Source organism: Limulus polyphemus, unplaced genomic scaffold, assembly GCF_000517525.1.
Source record: "Limulus polyphemus unplaced genomic scaffold, Limulus_polyphemus-2.1.2 Scaffold4123, whole genome shotgun sequence".
NCBI classification, from domain to species: Eukaryota; Metazoa; Arthropoda; class Merostomata; order Xiphosura; family Limulidae; genus Limulus; species Limulus polyphemus.
The window spans coordinates 74757-93163 of NW_013669733.1; the positions used below are offsets into that span (position 1 = coordinate 74757).

General features: G+C 31.3%; 1 protein-coding gene across 3 annotated transcripts in view; it reads left to right on the top strand.

Annotated features, from left to right (window-relative positions):
- Positions 1-9603, top strand: part of LOC106470623 (ATP-dependent RNA helicase DDX3Y-like) — a 45187-nt gene extending 35584 nt beyond the window's left edge. For 2 of the 3 annotated variants that reach the window (XM_013931185.2, XM_013931186.2), the window contains exons 13-16: positions 332-513; positions 3440-3557; positions 7434-7605; positions 8578-8779. In XM_013931185.2, coding sequence (XP_013786639.2) covers positions 332-513; positions 3440-3557; positions 7434-7605; positions 8578-8779 — 674 coding nt within the window. Of the gene's footprint in view, positions 1-331; positions 514-3439; positions 3558-7433; positions 7606-8577 lie in introns of all 3 variants that reach the window. The other variant, XM_013931188.2, reaches the window with a different exon arrangement.
- Positions 9604-18407: the final 8804 nt, after the last annotated feature.

Here is an 18407-nt window from a genome sequence, read left to right on the forward strand (position 1 = left end):
GACGGCTAGCGCAGAAAGACCGCGTGAAGCTTTGCGCGAAATTCCAAAACAAACAAACAAACATACTCAAGAATATATTTTCAGTCATTAAAAGCAATGTATCGAAGAACTCTATTGATCTCACAATTTTTTATAATAAAGTCAAGCTATGATGTTGTTGACACTTGAAACCTGATATGATACTGTGGATAGATTTATTACTGAGCTTGACTATTTTTTTAGCAATTAAAATAATATGAAAAAACATTGTTTTCCAAAGTTTTATTGAATGTCTTTTTGGTATTGACATAGAAATTTAGAGCACATTGAAACAGTTTGCATTTTCCACTAGCACCTGACTCTTTGACCTTGACCTTTGTGGAAACCAAGAAAGGGGCAGATGCACTAGTGCACTTCCTGACAGAAGAAGGCTACCCAGTAGCAAGTATACATGGTAACAAATCTCAGCGTGAAAGAGAGGATGCTTTGTGGTCTTTTCGATCAGGTCGTAGACCTATTCTTGTAGCCACGGCTGTAAGTATCAGAATTTCATCCAGTGAAAGTAAGGTAAAATTCATAGAGAAAATGGACTCTATCCAAGAAATATGTAGTTGGGTATTAATAATCTGAATATTTAGGCCTTAACATTAAGTTAACCTTTTATTTTCAACAAACATTATCACACAGAAACAAAATAAATGAAAAACAAAATAAAAGATCAGTACTATAGTTTTTAAACTTGTTTGTTTATGGAACAGAATAAAAGATCAGTACTATAGTTTTTAAACTTGTGTTTGTTTATGGACCAGAATAAAAGATAAGTACTATAGTTTTTAAACTTGTTTGTTTATGGGACAGAATAAAAGATAAGTACTATAGTTTTTAAACTTGTGTTTGTTTATGGAACAGAATAAAAGATCAGTACTATAGTTTTTAAACTTGTGTTTGTTTATGGAACAGAATAAAAGATCAGTACTATAGTTTTTAAACTTGTGTTTGTTTATGGAACAGAATAAAAGATCAGTACTATAGTTTTTAAACTTGTGTTTGTTTATGCTATTCCTGTAGAATGTATTTACACTTTCACTATGGACATTTTTTTTCTGTGCAGGTTTTAGAAAGGTACATTCAAAATTTAATTAAACTACTTTCTTATCATGGCACACGAATAAACTTGGCATAAAAACATAGCCAATAATCTAAATTTTAACGTTATGAGTTTTAAGTTCTTAATTTTAAAAGATAATAGTAAAACAAAATCCTCAGTTTTTCCTAGTGTGAAAATTGTGACATTTGCTCTTAGGTATCTCCTCTTTCCTAATTTATTTATGACCCTCCTAAGAAGTATGAAATTTAATGTAAATTACTCATCATAATGTTGTCATTGCTAATTTGGTTACAGCACCATAAAACAGAAAATTGGACCCCTCCTCCCACACCCACGTGTCACATCCTCTTTTTTCAGAAATTACCAGTAGTTCTCTCTGACATTTAGTGTTATATTATGTATAACTAATGGAAAGCCAAGGTTTTAATTTATCAAATGGTGTATTCTACTACATTGTTTTCTGTAAAGAGAATTGTCTATTTCTCTTCTAGTTCAAACTTTATTCCCATGTGAAATGCATCGATGAATTTAGCTGAATTTTTAACAGTTCTTGTCACATAGTTAGAAAGGGTAACAGGAGCTACATGTTTGCCAAGTGATTTACAACTTGTGTGGCACAAATAGTAGATGAGACATGGTTCAAAGGGCAATGAAACAATAAAATATAACTATAAACAAATGCTTACTGTTACGAGTTTAGAGCTATTTAGGAGAAACAAATGTAGTTTCATGTTACAATTTGAAGTCATTCTAAAAAGAAAGAAAAAAAGGGTAATTTAGATCTATTTTGAATTTTTTTATTTTGGTGTTTACAAAGTTGGTCAAATTGCCCAATTTGGAAAGAGTTAGAGTAGAGAAAATAACAGATAAAATATAAAGTTTTACTGAAAAATAATGTTTATTTATAATTATTAGAAGTTATTAGAGATTACACAAATTAAATTTGAAAATGTTCTGGGGAATAAAAGTATTTTTAATCTTAACATGAAAATCATTTTGCACCTAGAGCAGTCAACACTCTGACTATATATTCACAGAAAAATCTTTAGTAAAAATACTTCATTAAAAATTCTGATTTTTTTTTCTTCTACAAATGACTTAATGACTACTGAAAGCTTGTGAAATTTCATGAAGATACACAAAACACGTCAGAAGTTATAGTATGGAAACTATAAAGGTCAATTTGTGGTCATGAACTCAACTGATTTGACTGAGCCCGAAGCGAGAGAGCTAAGCAGTAACGTAGAATGAATAGTGTATTTTAATCTTTCCAATATTATTGTACATGACCAATTTGTATTTAAAAAAAAAATCAAGAGAAGTGTGGAAAAATAATAAGCTATTGATCTGATTAAAGACATGTTTGAAACAGAGTATTTTATTACTAGTCATGTCTAACATTGCATACCAGCTACCGCATTCTGCTTGTCATCGTTTTCCTTTTATATTTTTTAGTATTTTGCTGGACATATGATTCTATGAGATACGTGAATTATCAAACTGTTATTGTCTTAAATAATTGTATTTTTATGTTCTTGTTTTTTTTTTCATTATGATATTGTCTCTCTTTTATTGTTTTTCGTACGTTGGAAATGACTTAAACATTCATGATGTCAGAAAAACATGTAGACTCAACAAGTCTCGATACAAAATGATAAAACCCTAAAGTTGAACCTTGAAGAAGAAAGGTTTACCTTTTGAAAGTGCTTGGGTTATAGGGTATTTTGACTTAAATATTGTAAGCCAACTGCTACATCGTCTTATATTTACAGGTTGAAATATGTTTTTAAGTAGTTTGGTTTTAAAGTATATGAAAATTGTTGGTTCATTATAATTTAATTAGTATAATTTTAGCACTTTGGGCATATTCAGTGTTATTTCTTATACTGATATCCCTTGCATAGCCATATGGTAAGGATGGTTGACTCTGTGGATCATGGGTTCAAATCCCATAACCAAATGGACTCTATTTAATCCATGAGAATAAATGTTATAGTCTGTCAATCCCACTGTTCAATTAGAATAGCCCAAGAGTTGGAGGTGTATAGTGTTGACTAATTTCCTTCTCTCACTCCTTAATCAGGGACAGCTAGCTCTGATTGCCCTTGAGTAGTTGTACATGAAAATCAACAAGTACCCACAATTAAAACATTTAGAACAGAAATTGTAATACTTTTTATAGTGCATAAACAGAACATTACTAATGATGGGTTTTTGTTCAAGTACAGAATGGATTCCAGCTTTAGTTTACAATTTGCGTGTGTTCTGGGATAGAAGTGAAATGTTAACAGAAATATAATACATGATTAATTATTTGAGTTGACTAAAAAATCAAGAAAATTATTTTTACAGGTTGCTTCTCGAGGTTTAGACATACCGAATGTGAAACACGTGATCAATTACGACTTACCAACTGATGTTGAAGAATACGTTCACCGTATTGGCCGTACCGGAAGAGTTGGAAATTTAGGTTTGTCTTTTGTTCATTGTTTTAAAGAAAGTTACAAAGCTGTGGTTTATTATATTTCAAATAAAAAGAAAATTAAAACACTTTAAACATAAATAATTACCTTTACTCCCAGAGTTTATCTTTTATCATTCAATATTTTACTTTACTGCTTATTTTATGAATTACAAGTTCACTAATAAAGTTGAGAGCAAACTAGAACACAGTTTCTTGTGTCCCAGAGTTACTTAGTAACAGTATTATCAAACATTCTTGAAGTTAAGTTGTTCCAAAAATGCATACCAACAATAGTATATACTCAGTGCATGTAAATCAAAAGCTAAACTGTTAAAAGCATACCACTGATATGTGGCATTTTTTATGACATGTGTATAGAGAAACAATAAAAATTCAAGATACCCATTCATTTCCAAACTCAATCAACATCCCTACAATAAAGGCTAATGTTTATATTTTTTAATTTTAGGATAATTTTTGGATTCTTTAATGTTGTGACCCAGCAAACTAAGTCTGTTGGCTAATATCTTAACATCAGATAAAATGTTTTTCATTTATGGTATCCCAATGTCTTTAATATAATGTGCAACAATAGCATTATTTTTATTGAGATCTTGGATGTCCCTCACTTATTAAGTTATCTATCATGCAGGGACTGGCATGTTTGCAATATATAGTTATCTGAGTGCTTCCATTAGGTGGTTTGATATACAGTGTTATTAAAATGGCTTCATCCCTGCAGCTTGTGCTCAGTGGATTTTTCCCTTATTATCTTCTATGCTTTATTTCTTTGTGCTGATCTCATTATTAATGATTTAAGAAAAATGCCTTGTTTTTGTACTAACTTATTAGGTAGACCCAACTATTGGCTCTTGTGTATAATGTTAAAATAATAAATAACACACAACATTAAAAAAAAAAAGGACACATAATGAAAAACATTTTTAATTCAGGCCAATCTTTGGCCTCCAAGAAGTTGACTCTACATTTTTGACACCTCAATGTCATCATCATGAGTGAAGTTGCAAGACATAAGGTGTCATATTTATACCTTTTAACTATGTCATGTGACTTTTGTGTAGGTTTTTTATTTCTACATAATTCTTAGAGGAGCTCCTGCCACATTCTTTATACTTTACTATTTCCAAAGATTCATGGATGTTATTGGCTCAATTAGCTTTTGGTTCAGTCAATATTACTGTTTTTTTTTCCCTATAGTATCTTGTGTTGTGTTTTTTGCACATGCTCTGCTATGGCTGAATTTTCAGTCTTTTTTTATTTCTTACACATCCCTTATGTTCTGCTAAGTGATATTTTAGATTTTTGTCTGTCCAATATAAATACTTTCACATTCAATTTTATAAATTCCAGATTTTTATGTTAAGTGTATGTTATCCTTACTATTATTCAAAATTTGCTTTATCCCATTTATTGGTTTAAATATTGGGTACAGTTTCTGCTGGTTCTTAAACACTTTAAATAAACTAGTAGTCAAACCTGGAGCATGTGTCAAAATTAAAAATTTCTTTTTGATTTTTATCATAACTAGGTTTTAAAGTAATACTTTGATCCATTATTACAATATTAGTGAATTTCTTAACTGCTGTAACTACGATATTTAGGGTAAATCCTTTTTCAACTGCTAAGTATTTCATTAGTAACAACCCCCTTTTTTTTTTTAAGGCCTAATGTTTTTGTACATAACTTCAAAATTCTGTGAACATAAATGTAAAATTCAGACATTTTTTGTTTCAGTATGACATGATTCCTGGTGTGGTGACATAAGAACAGAAAAAGGTTTCCGATAAATAGGTGTTTCTAAATTATTTTGTTCATCCCTTTTTATCAGTATATCTAGAAAAGGCAACTTGGTATTTTTCTCAATTTCATAAGTAAATTGTATAGATGGTTCTTTGTTATTCAAAAAGCATGGAAGCTTATTTCCATATCTCCACACCAAGAATGTGTCATCGACATACCTTATCCAAATATCAGGTTTATACTTTGCACCATCTATAACTGTTGTTTCAAATACATCCATATACAAGTCTCGTAACAATGGTGAAAGTAGGGATCCAATTGCTAACTTTTCGTTTTTGCTTAGAAAAATTGTTAACCTGAAAAAAAATGTATTCTTTACACATACCTTTGTTATATTAATTATATCTATAATTCCAACTGCTGAACAATCTATTTTTAGCAATATATTTTTCAAACGCTTCAGTTGCATCTTCTGCTGGAACTTTTGTAAATAACACCACATCAAATGTCACTAACAAATCTTCCTCGTTCATCTTTATGTTTTTGATTTTCTCTACAAAATCTAAAGCATTTTTAACTGTATATTTATTTCTCAAACAAGAATACTTCTGAGCTGTATGCTTGGCTATTTGATACGATGATGTACCTGTACTTGATACCATTGGACTAAAATTGTTATTTAATTTTATGTATTTTTGGAATGTTTGTTGGTGTTGTTATTTGCACAGTTCTAGTAGAAGATGCAATTAAGTGTTTTGAAATTACATTGTTACAAAATAAAGTTTCAGCAGCTGAAACTATAGATGTATAATTCATCTAACAAGGTTGTGTGTGAAGAATTGGGATCCCCATTTTTATGTGGCTGTTTTATGGACCCATTAAATGAAAGAAAAGGTAAGCCTGATATTTGGATGGTAACAAGCATTGGTAGAGTTGTATGCTATTTGAATAGTATATAACGATCTGTTCAATTTACCTATTATTAAATTGAAAAAAAAATAAGCTATATATATATATTGGTAGAAAGGAACGAAGAAAGAAATTTAGAAATATCTATTTATCGGCAACATTTTTCTGTTTTTATCCCACCACACCAGGAATTGTCATAATGAAATAAAAAATGCCTGAATTTTAAACTTATGTTCACAGAATTTTGAAGTTATATACAAAAACAAGGGGACTTAAAAACCGAGTTGTAACTACTGAAATATGTAGCCGTTGAAAGAGGATTTAACCTGAATATTGTAGATAGAGCAATTAAGAAATTCACTAGTGCTGTAATAATGGATCAAAAAGAAATGTTTAATTTTGCCATATTCTCCAGGTTTGACTACTAGTTTATTTAATGTGTTTAAAAAAAAACCAAATATTTTACCCTATACATATATTAATGGAGAAAGTTGGTATTTATGAAAATGAATGTAAATGTGGGAGTGTTTATATTAGATAAACAAAATGTATAGTACAAAATATTGTTTAGCAGAACAAAAGGGCTGTGTAAGAAATAAACAGATTAAAGATTTGGCCATTGATTTACATGCATTGTTTATATACTATTGTTAATAACAACTTAGTGTATTACTGTTGGTAAGATTACATACCTTTAACTGAACCAAATTTGATCAGCTGGTAACTATGTCTTAGTTTGGTCTCAACTTTAATAGTGAACTTAGAGGTTATAAATGGCTTTTGAAAAAGCTGTTAAGTGAAATATTGAGCAATAAAAGGTACATTCTGGAGGTAGAGATTATTTTATTCATGTTAATAGTTATTTCTGGTAACAAATTCCTGTTAACATTTAAAAAAGTTATTAAAAATTAGTATGCTTTTGGATGGATTCTTTGTTATTATATCTTTATTAATGAAAAACAAAATTAATATACAGTAAATGTTTGTATGTTACAAACATTGAATGTATTTACTAAGCAAATGCAAGTGAATTATACAAGTTATACAAGATTTTTTAACAAGAATTGGTAAGCTTAATCTATTATATTCATATATCAGAAGTACTATTGTTCAAGAATTAAACATCACACAGCTGTTAGGCTGTAGTTATCATAATTACAGTTCTTCTGATAAAGAGAGTGTTGTGTTATTGAACCATTGTATTTTTTACAGGTTTGGCAACATCATTTTTTAATGAAAAGAACCGAAATATGTCACTGGACTTGGTGGAACTTATGACTGAAACAAAACAGGAGTTGCCTGACTGGCTAGCTGCATTAGCTAAAGAGGTTCAGACTGAACAACGAGCCTCTAATTCCCGTAAATATGGAGGTGGTACTCGCAGGTAAAGTCTTGTAGTTTAAAGGATCTATTTGACTTCTGTATTTAAAAACAAGTACAAATTAACAAATACCTTGTACACTTGTGTGTTAGGAACTGGACTAGTTAGACTAGTATTTTGTAAAATACGGTCACATTTCAATTATTATATATGTATATAGATTACTACTATTTAGAAACAAGTTCGTATACTTATTTTTCTTAAACCATAGAACAGTAAATAAATAAGTAAAGTAAACAATTATCTCTTCTAGTTACGACCTTAGTCTTATTACTCGGTTGCTGCTTGACATAGGTTACTAAGCCTTAAAGTTTCGCACGTGGAGGATATGAAACAGAATAATTTTTTTTAGGTTTTATATATAAAGTTGAATTACAACAGAATATCATTATATATTTATATGGAAAAAGGATGGCATAACATCATGTACACCTGCAAATTAATGGGTATACGTTTGAAACCTTTTACTACATTTAATCGTAATGGCATTTTTTGGTGTTTTTTGTATTCTTTCACTTGATAGATGAATACATGAGGATTATAAGATGTAATAGGTTTATATATGTACACACATGTTTGCTGTAAAATGTTGAAAGTATGATGGGTAGAATTTATTTTGTACAATCACTCTGATCTTTAATTTTTATTATTATAAAGATCTGTTGTTTATTTTCAGTGAGGAGATTGGAATTAATTAAACTGAAAAATATGCTTGCATTCATTACATTTTTGTCTGTGGTTCTTAGGAAAGTTTAAAAAATATTTCAAATATGAATCAAAACTTCTAATTAAAAGAGATGACAAAATATATGTTGTAATAAAAATTTTAAAACACATTTGTAATTTTTGTAATGGGACAAGTCCTTAACAATAATAAAATTATTTTTTATAAAAAAAATCATATACATAGAAATTGTTTCATATGGTATTGATTTTGACAATTGACTTAGTAAGGATTACTTTCTGTCGTATTAGGTATGGGCCTGGTGGCTTCGGTGGTCGTGACTTCAGACAGTTTAATACTCACGATCCACGAGGAGGAGGAACTCGAAAGTTGGTGACTAACGGCTTTCCATCTCCTTGCTATGGGTATGGGGCCAATCAATTTGTCAGCACATTTAATCGAGGAAACTGTGGAGGAAATTATGGCTCAGGAACTGATTGGTGGGGGAACTAATTTCCTCACTTCTGGCAACAGCATTTTTGTTTTATTGTATGAGATGAAGTTTACAGTTGCCACACGGTAGGCTAAATGTGAACTAAATTTTTATGAAAGTACAGTTATGTACACCTATAGTATCCTGGGCTCTTATAATTATTAGTTTATTGTTTGGCACAAACTTTTCTGAAGGTTAGCAACAGTTTGGTATTAATTGTGTATGCTATTTATTGACATTAACTCTGTTAATATATCATGTAATTACTTTAGTAAAGAGTGTGTGGTTGACAAGTAAACGTATAGTAGAGTACTGTGATGGGTGTATGGTTGATAACCAAAATTAGTTTACTGAGTACCATATTGAGTGTGTGTGGTTGACAACCAGGACTAGTTTCACAGAATACCATATTGTGCAATTGACGAGCAAATCTAATTGAACGTGTGGCTATTCATAAAATGTATTTCACAGGAAATAAGAAGTATGACTGTTCTTAAGATATGTGATGGAAAGATCTAGAACATCGATCATGTCTTTTGTTATAGTAGTGTGTGTCATCGGTACACCAAGTATTGCTGTTGCCAGTATTACGGTTCTTGAATTTCCTGCTTTTTTTTTTTGGTGTTGTTTTTTTATTTTGATTAAACTTTAATCATAGAAGTTGTGTATTTTTTAATGTCCCCATTGCTGCAGAAAGTAGTAGTAAACTTTAATTATCAAGCAGTTAAACGAGATACCTGAAAAGAAAATTAGTAATGATAACATGTAACTTTAACATTTTAAATAACCAATGAATTCTAGGAAATCTAATCAGTTGGTCATTGGTTATTTTAGTTTATAAAAAGAAAAAAGTAAATTACCATTAAAAGTAGTATTTTTTTTAACATTTACTATTGGTACTTGTCTATATATGCATTATAATTTCAAATACCCTTATTAAAGAATCCCAGAAGTAGTGTACAGTGAAGAAAATGGATGAGATATGACCATGCATAACCTTTGTATTGTTTTTTTTTATTATTATTATTATTGTGTTTCTCATGTGGAAGCCTTTTTTTTTTTAATTTAAAAAAAAAAGCCCCCAATTAGATTAGTTTAAAATATGAAGTTTTTCAATGGTTCTATATATATTTTTCCTTATTGATTTTCATTGAAATGTTTTTCTTATTATTCATTCGTGTCTGTTAAGGTTCTGAGGATCATATTCTTGTACACGTTTTACTATACTATACTACTGTGTCAAACCTTTGTTATTAGAATTTGAGTTAAACTCATATAAGAGCTTACCAACAAAGTTTTGTATAGCTTCAACTTTTCCCATTTTTGTGTGACTTTCCTGTAATTATTATTTCCACTGTGCTTTGTGCATAGGTGTCCATGTAAATATTAAAAATTTTCTGTGAAAATATGTGCTTTTTGCAGAGATAATCTAGAACTTTTGATTTATATAACAGAAGGCAAAAAAAAATTTACATTCATAAGGAAAGGTAGGTAATTTACTGTACCGTGTAAAAGTTTTATATCTCTTACCATATAAAAAAATTGTCTTCGTGTATTACTTCACCTTCTAGTCTGTTTTAGATATGGGTAGAGCATATAAAAAGAAAAGATTACTCTTGTTTTATGCAAGAATTAAAGCGTTGATTTGTTGTTTTCTTAACTTCCAGTGTAGGCAGCAAGGGGACCAAAATATAACAGTTTCTGAAGTTTTATTTTTTACGTATCATTGTGTAGTTAACTTAGTAGTGGTAGTAAAATTCTGTGTTTTTGAATGGGTGCTTTTGAGGATTACTAGATACTAAAAAAAGTTTTTTTGCCGTTCCAAGTTTTTAACCCCTCAGATCATCAGCATTCGAGACTGAAGTATAGAAAAATAGACATTATTTTGTGACCACTAACTGTAGCTATATAGAAATGTGATTGGCTGTGTACAAGATAATTTATGTTAATCTTACCAAGCGGTTTTCTATCCATTTTCTGATGTGAAAGGCGTTAAACCTTGTATATCAATTAAAAACACTTGTGTAATGATAACTTACTTTACAGATATAATGGCCCTTGTATCATTTTTAACAACAACTTCTTTTACAGATATAATGAACATCTGTCTAATGACAGCTTGTTTTTTACAGATATAATGATCCTTGAATCTTGTTTAACAACACCTGTCTAATGACAGCTTGTTTTTTACAGATATAATGATCCTTGAATCTTGTTTAACAACACCTGTCTAATGACAGCATGTTTTTTACAGATATAATGATCCTTGAATCTTGTTTAACAACACCTGTCTAATGACAGCTTGTTTTTTACGGATATAATGATCCTTGAATCTTGTTTAACAACACCTGTCTAATGACAGCTTGTTTTTTACAGATATAATGATCCTTGAATCTTGTTTAACACCTGTATAATGAGAGCTTGTTTTACAGATATAAACATCTGTCTATTGACAACTTTCCTTACAGACATAATGATCCTTGCATCTTTTTTTTTTACAACACTTGGCTAATTACAATTTGCTGTTTTGTTTTTGAACCTGTACAGTCGTGATAATTTTGTGGTTGACAGTGTACTAACAGTATAAAAAAAATGTTGGTTGATGTAAAAACTCTTCTTTTATTCCCTATGCATTAGCAGCTTCACAGTGGCATATAATGTTACATTGATTATGAAATTATAATTAGTCAACATCCTAAGAATAGCACTATAATTTTTATTTTAAAGTTCATCAACTTGCTCCAGATCTGTGTTATATAATACTTTACTTACTACCAAGTATTTTGTGATGGGCTGCTTGGTTAATAGTTCCATTGCAGAGACCTACCTAGTGTATTATTTGATTTGATGTTTGTACAGATGAATAAAAACTGTCGTGAGGGTCTGTGTAGTGTTGTCGGTTGGTTTGACCATGTTGTAAATAGGCTTTACTTGATCCGAGATAGTGTTTAGAAAGACTGAAATAATATCCTCTTCTGATTTTCAGTTTATTTAGATGTGTGTGTGGGATAATTTTGTATCTACAGTAAAAATGTATATACGAGTAGGCTGAGAGAGACTTGGTTACGGTTATTATCGTTGTTTGATAGCTATATGCTACTAATGTATTAATACTGAAATTTTAAGAGATACAGATTAAATGCACTCTTTACCTTTTACATTAATTATCCAATAATGTTAAATATTTTCTCAAACCAATAACTAATAAAATGAAAATACTAATGTATAAAAACAGTCTACAAGCAAGCTAATTTTTCTGTGCAAATTACATAACAAGCATACAGACGAAGCAGGTTTCCCTTTGGTTAAGACGGGGGTCACTTTTTTAAGGAAAAAAAGTCAAAAACTGTATATTCAAGTTTGTATTGTATTGATGTACATTTGGCTTTCAGTATTAGTGTATTTGTTCGTTTTATGTACTATTGATTACTTTCTTGTTTCTCTTACCATAAAGATGTTTTTTTTTTTATCATGTTAGGTCAGGTCAAGTGTAAATTGGTTCAAACCTTGGGTCTGCATGTAGATTATAGGTATTGTTGGAATCTTTTAAGCAGTATTTTTAAAATTACTGTTTATAACTATATATGAATCTACCACTGTTATTCAAGTGGGCCACCTTGTGTTAAGTATTTATGTTTTTTCATCGAAAATTTCAGAGAGCATTGGTAGGGTGCAAACTAGTTTTCTGTTGTATAGTTTTAAGTGCCTTACATAGAACACTTGTATTTCAGTTTAAAAGGTGTATATAAGAATCAGTAACTGTAAAAATGAATTTTGGTTTTCATTATTGTTTGTTTGAATGGTATTAACCAATGGCATATTACAGGCAAAAAACAACAACAACATGTAAGTACTATCATGAACTTCACATGCGTCAAAATAATGTCGTTCTTACATAAGTACTTTTGTATGTAAAGTCTTTATGTAAAAAAACATCTGTTTTACAGATCTGTAATATAATAGTTATGAATAATAAGGCACTTGAGATTTGTAAGTAGCAAGCAAACAGTAATATGTGCTGGATTTGATATCAGAGTATGAAGGTGTTGAACTTATTTTGTGTAGGTAACTATCTTGCTACTTGTTTTGAGAAGGTGTTTGTAGGACTGATTTTACTTGACCCGGTTTTCCTCATTTTCTAGTTCATTAAGGCCACTTTCAGTTATTTTCATAGTCATTGTAGTTGCTGCTAATTATAACTTACCATCTTTTGAAAATGATAGTCTCAAATCCAGTTAATATAGCAAGCCATAGAACTTTTACCTATTATTTTTTTATATATTATCATATCATATGATTCTCATACTGTTTGTAGCACTAATAAAAAGGACCTCAGCCAAACTTCAGACTTTTCCTAATGCTTCTGTATATAGCTTCCAAGTGTTGACTGGAACTTGACTAGCTTATCAGCTGTTTGAAATATACTGCACATTCTTAAGCCATTGGGGTTGTTGGGAGGGGTTGACTGGGAGGTCTCTGCATAGAAAATCATAAGCTTGTTATAGCCCATCACATACCAAGTATTTATTGATGCTTATATGGAATGGGTGGATAACGTCATAAGACGTTCTACGTAAACTTGTACAGAATTACTTGTTGTGTTACATCACTCCTCAGTGAAACTGAAGTTACACGAATAAACCAGTAAACATTGGCTGTGTGTTTGTTGCCGTTTCTAGTAATTTTCCACTTGCAAGGACCATCATCAAATCTCACTACCACACGTGATCCAGCAGTACATATTTGGATAGCAAATCTTCAGTACACAGCATTGTGGCTGTGTCCATCCATTCCATACCAGCTTTACTGTATGTCATGTGATTGTTTATGGTAACTTATTTTTTCATGTTGTTTATTCAACATGTTTAGCTGTGTGTCAAACCCCCGAGTCAGGGGATGATGGACATTTAAACCTTCCCAAAGGCTCACCCATTTTCTACTCCCTCCTCTAACCTTACAAGGCTTTAATATTTGGTGATGCAATGGCTTCATTTTTGTTCTTCTGAAAAAGAGAACAGTTTATGGGCCAAAGGACTTTTTTTTTTAAATGTACATAGTGTTTTATTAACTAAATGAAATGGCAAAAAAATATTGTTTTTGTATTTATCGGTAACCTATTTATTTTGCTCATGTTTCATTCTCTGTCTTGGAGTATTTAAAGTTGGCAGAGGTTTGGATTTGTACCAGTATAATTCCTTTGAAGTTTTCATTAAAAACTTGTATGTAAAAACTTGATGTTTTCAGTGTTTTGTAAAACTGTTAAGTACATTTTTTCTGTATATAAAATCACAGAAGAGGAAACAACTTTTACCTGAGATAAGGTAAATGATGAAAATTAGAAGAAAAAAAAACAGTCAAATAACACTTATTTACTCAATGTTTCAGTTAAAAAAACCTTTTCAGTGAAGCAGCTTGGAGGAAAATATTTCCAATTTTTGTTTGAGTTATTTCATATTTATTAAATGCACTAAAGAGGAAGTTACACAGCGAAACCACAGCCAAGTTTAAATTGGATACATATTACAGTTCCGTACCAGATTGGTGTTAAAGAACTGGTAGTGTCTTGTTTCTTCCGCCATATTGTGCGTTGTTTCATAGGTGCATGTTTGACCAGAGTTCAGGTTTTTAAAACTGGGGATACTTTTCTTAAAAGATAGGTGGGCAATGAACCTTTGGCCCCACGTCTCCGACAAATGTTGGAAGTCAAACCTTTCCACACCTAAAAACTTTCATTCACAGCCTGCAGTCAGTTTTAGGAATACGTTGCTGTTAATGAAAACTTCATAATAATCATTAATCCATATAAAGAATATAAGACTGTCTCAGGTGCCTAGACTAATTATTAGTATTAAGCTATGAAAGTGGAGTTCCAATTTTACAAACTCGAACTAAATCATAGTAATGAACTCATTCAAACATTATGAATAAAAGGTGAATTCTGATAGACGGTGGATCTTGTCCTGCGTGCGAGCCATGCATCATCAGGTGATTTCACCATTCCTATAATGTGGTTGCAGCCTAGTTTTATTTGTATCTTTTATGAGCGAAATTATATTGGGCCAATTTTTAAAGAAAACAAAAATCTGGTTGTTACTGAAGAAATCATAGTTGGAAGTAAAATTGCTTTATATGATAATTCTAAGATATCTTTCATCAATGTAATTGAAGTTTTTATTGCGCTCGTGCTGTGGAGTGGCTGCACTAAGACGTCATCGTCGGGAGTAACGAAATAGACAAAGGAACTTCTTTCACGTCGTCTTTCGGCTTCATCATTCGACACAAGCAGTCGATGAAATTGTAAAATGCAACAAGATAGAATATAAGTTTTGGTACAGTAGAGAGGAAAACAGTCATAAGGAATGAGATTGAATCATCTCAATCCAAATATCTGCTTCACTAAACAATGTCACTATTATCCAAGGATGGCACAACATAAAATGGCTGAGAAAGGTGGACTTTGGGGGGGGGGGGACAATGACAGATCTCTGAGACGACTAGAGTTTGCACGAGTGTATAACTTTGTACTTGCCGACATGCTTTACCCGCATTTGATACTTCGATACATTAATGATTCATAAACTCATGAATAATTTCTTGGTTTTGAAGTCGTTGATGAACTTGATGCAGAATCGTAACTGGAGGAATTAAAGGACTATGGACTTGATTGGTCAAGGATATGATGTCATCGCCGTCATGAACGGAAAGTGCGCTGGGATTCAACAGAAAAATAAGATAAACCGTACCTCAAGTTTTGGCGCAACTTGACCAGACATTCGTATACTGTCAGATATGTTGCAAAGTTAATTACTTGAAAGCAACAGATCTCATTGAGAATTCTCTAGCAGAGTTGCAAACCTACAGATGTGTCGAGAAAGCCGCACATTATCTTCAACGTTCTTGTGACATCGCTACCAGAAACGACCTGGTTACAGAGATATGGACGACTTTGTACTTCTAACCACACTTGGGAAACGGAACGCCATACGAGATTCATCTGATATGAAACGAGCCATTTTTTTTTCCAATCATTGATAGGTTTCTTGGAGAACTAAACAAATGAGTTAGCTGGAAAAATCTTCAAATTTCGCTCCCTGTCGCCAATTGACCCTAAAATCTGAAGGTTCGCCGGTATTGAGACTATTAAACCTCTTGCAGCATATTATAGCCTGAATCTTGAAAACTTGCAAATGAAAATGAGGCAAGCTAAGTGAATGATTGAGCGTTCAGGTGCGACAATTGGAGCAATCGAGGAGTTTTAGGAGCATCTCAAACCCCTATTTATGGCTTTTACGAGGTTATAAAGATAGAAATAACTCTCCCAGTTCCGGCTGTGAATGGAGCTTTAGCAAGCTAAAACCGATCAAAAATTACCTTAGAACCAATATGGCAGATAAGAGTCTAACAGGAATTAGCGCGCACAAAGAACGTACTCTTTCCATTGATCTTGATCATGTTGTTGACAGGTTCGTTACTAAGTTTCCAAATACAAGGTTAACGCTAATTTAAAGTTCAAGAAGATGATTGTTCAGGATGGTGTCTTGGTAAGTTCATGCTTTTCACCATTATTCACCAATCCATTGTTAAAGTGACTTGTTACCCATTTTTGAGACCTTAATCCCAACTGGTTTAGGGTTGGTCAATATGTTTACACTTGGGTGGCTAACCTAGTTGGCAAATATATAGGATGAGCATGTTCGGTGATGAGGATTCGAACTCGCGACCCACAGATTGCGAGTAGAGAGACCTAACTACCAGGTCATGCTAGACTAGCTGTAATAATAACCCACCAAAGGAGGAGGGGAAGACATGGGGTTGTCGATTCGCTAAGAAAATATATTTCATTTAGACAATATTTTTTTCAGAGCTTGAACACTGTAAAAATCGCGAAAGAACGAGAAATACAATATAGTAATAATAAACAAATAGTACGAAGAAAAACAGAAAACGTGTGTTATATTTTATATGTACTCTGCGTGATTCTACATATATGAATATACAGCTTATATTTCTGTGTTTCTTTATAACAAAATGACGGCATATTCAGGCTCCTTTATCACAATTTTCAAAACACTGACGTATTCCGAGTTCAAGAAATTTGTTCCCCGGTGAGGCAGTGGCAAGTCTTCGGACTTACAACGCTACAATCAGGGGTTCGGTTCACAGCACATAGTCCGATGTGGCTTTCCTATAAAGAAAACACACACACTCAAGATACCTTTACGATATCCATGTGGATCACATGATTTTTTTAACATCTACGAGCTACACGTGCGTTCAAGGTCACTAACAGTAAAAATTTTACATTCAATTTGTCGTTAGATAGTTCGAATAGCAGTGGAATCAAGTTGTTTCCATGGTCATTCATTAACACATACATTGACTATCTACATTTACTATTATCCATGTTCAGGTGCCACTATTTTACTGTACATTTCTAAACAGTATTTTGAATTTTCAAAGTTCAGTTAGGTAATCAGCTTTTGACGTTTCTACCAAATATAATATAATTCTTCACCCAATAAAAGTACCCCTGGGGTCTTTTCCGTTTGGTGCCCACCAATAGATCATTTTGAAAAAAAACAGTAATGCAATAAAATATAATGTTACGACAGCGGAAGTCACGCGACGCTAGGAACATGCGCGCTGGAGTTTCTAGAAGGGTCATGAATTATCGAGGAACTCTGCAAATGTCCTAATGATTGCTAGGAGCCCACTTTTTTAGTATACAAGTTTGGCGAGAAAAACCAGCGCAAAGTCAGAGATAGATAGATCGGAGATATAGATAGTTGAGTCAAGCGAACAGTAGGCACCGTAAATAAAGTTTGTGAATCGATGTGAATTATAGTGTGTGTTTATAAATGTTGTTAAGTTTAGAGTGACTGTGGAAATTCTGTGTATTACTAAAAGTTGTGTCGAGAAAGAATAAACTAGTTTCAGTCCAGACAGGACTTGTATCGCTGAAGTTATTCGGAAAGAATTTCTACCGGAAATTAACAAACAAGCAGATACGTAACAATACTAATTAATATTAAAACGTTATATGATATTTATTTAGTGAATTCTGTCATGTTCATTAATAATAAAACGTTATGTTATTTATTTAGTGAATTCTGTCATATTAATTAATAATAAAACGTTATATTTTATTTATTTAGTGAATTCTGTGATATTCATTAATAATAAAACTTTATATGATATCTATTTAGTGAATTCTGTGATATTAATTAATAATAAAACGTTATATGATATCTATTTAGTGAATTCTGTGATATTAATTAATAATAAAATGTTATATGATATTTATTAATAATAAAACGTTATATGATATCTATTTAGTAAATTCTGTGATATTCATTAATAATAAAACGTTATATGACATTTATTTAGTGAATTCTGTGATATTAATTAATAATAAAACGTTATATGATATCTATTTAGTGAATTCTGTGATATTAATTAATAATAAAACGTTATATGATATCTATTTAGTGAATTCTGTTATATTCATTAATAATAAAACGTTATATGACATTTATTTAGTGAATTCTGTGATATTAATTAATAATAAAACGTTATATGATATCTATTTAGTGAATTCTGTTATATTAATTAATAATAAAACGTTATATGATATCTATTTAGTGAATT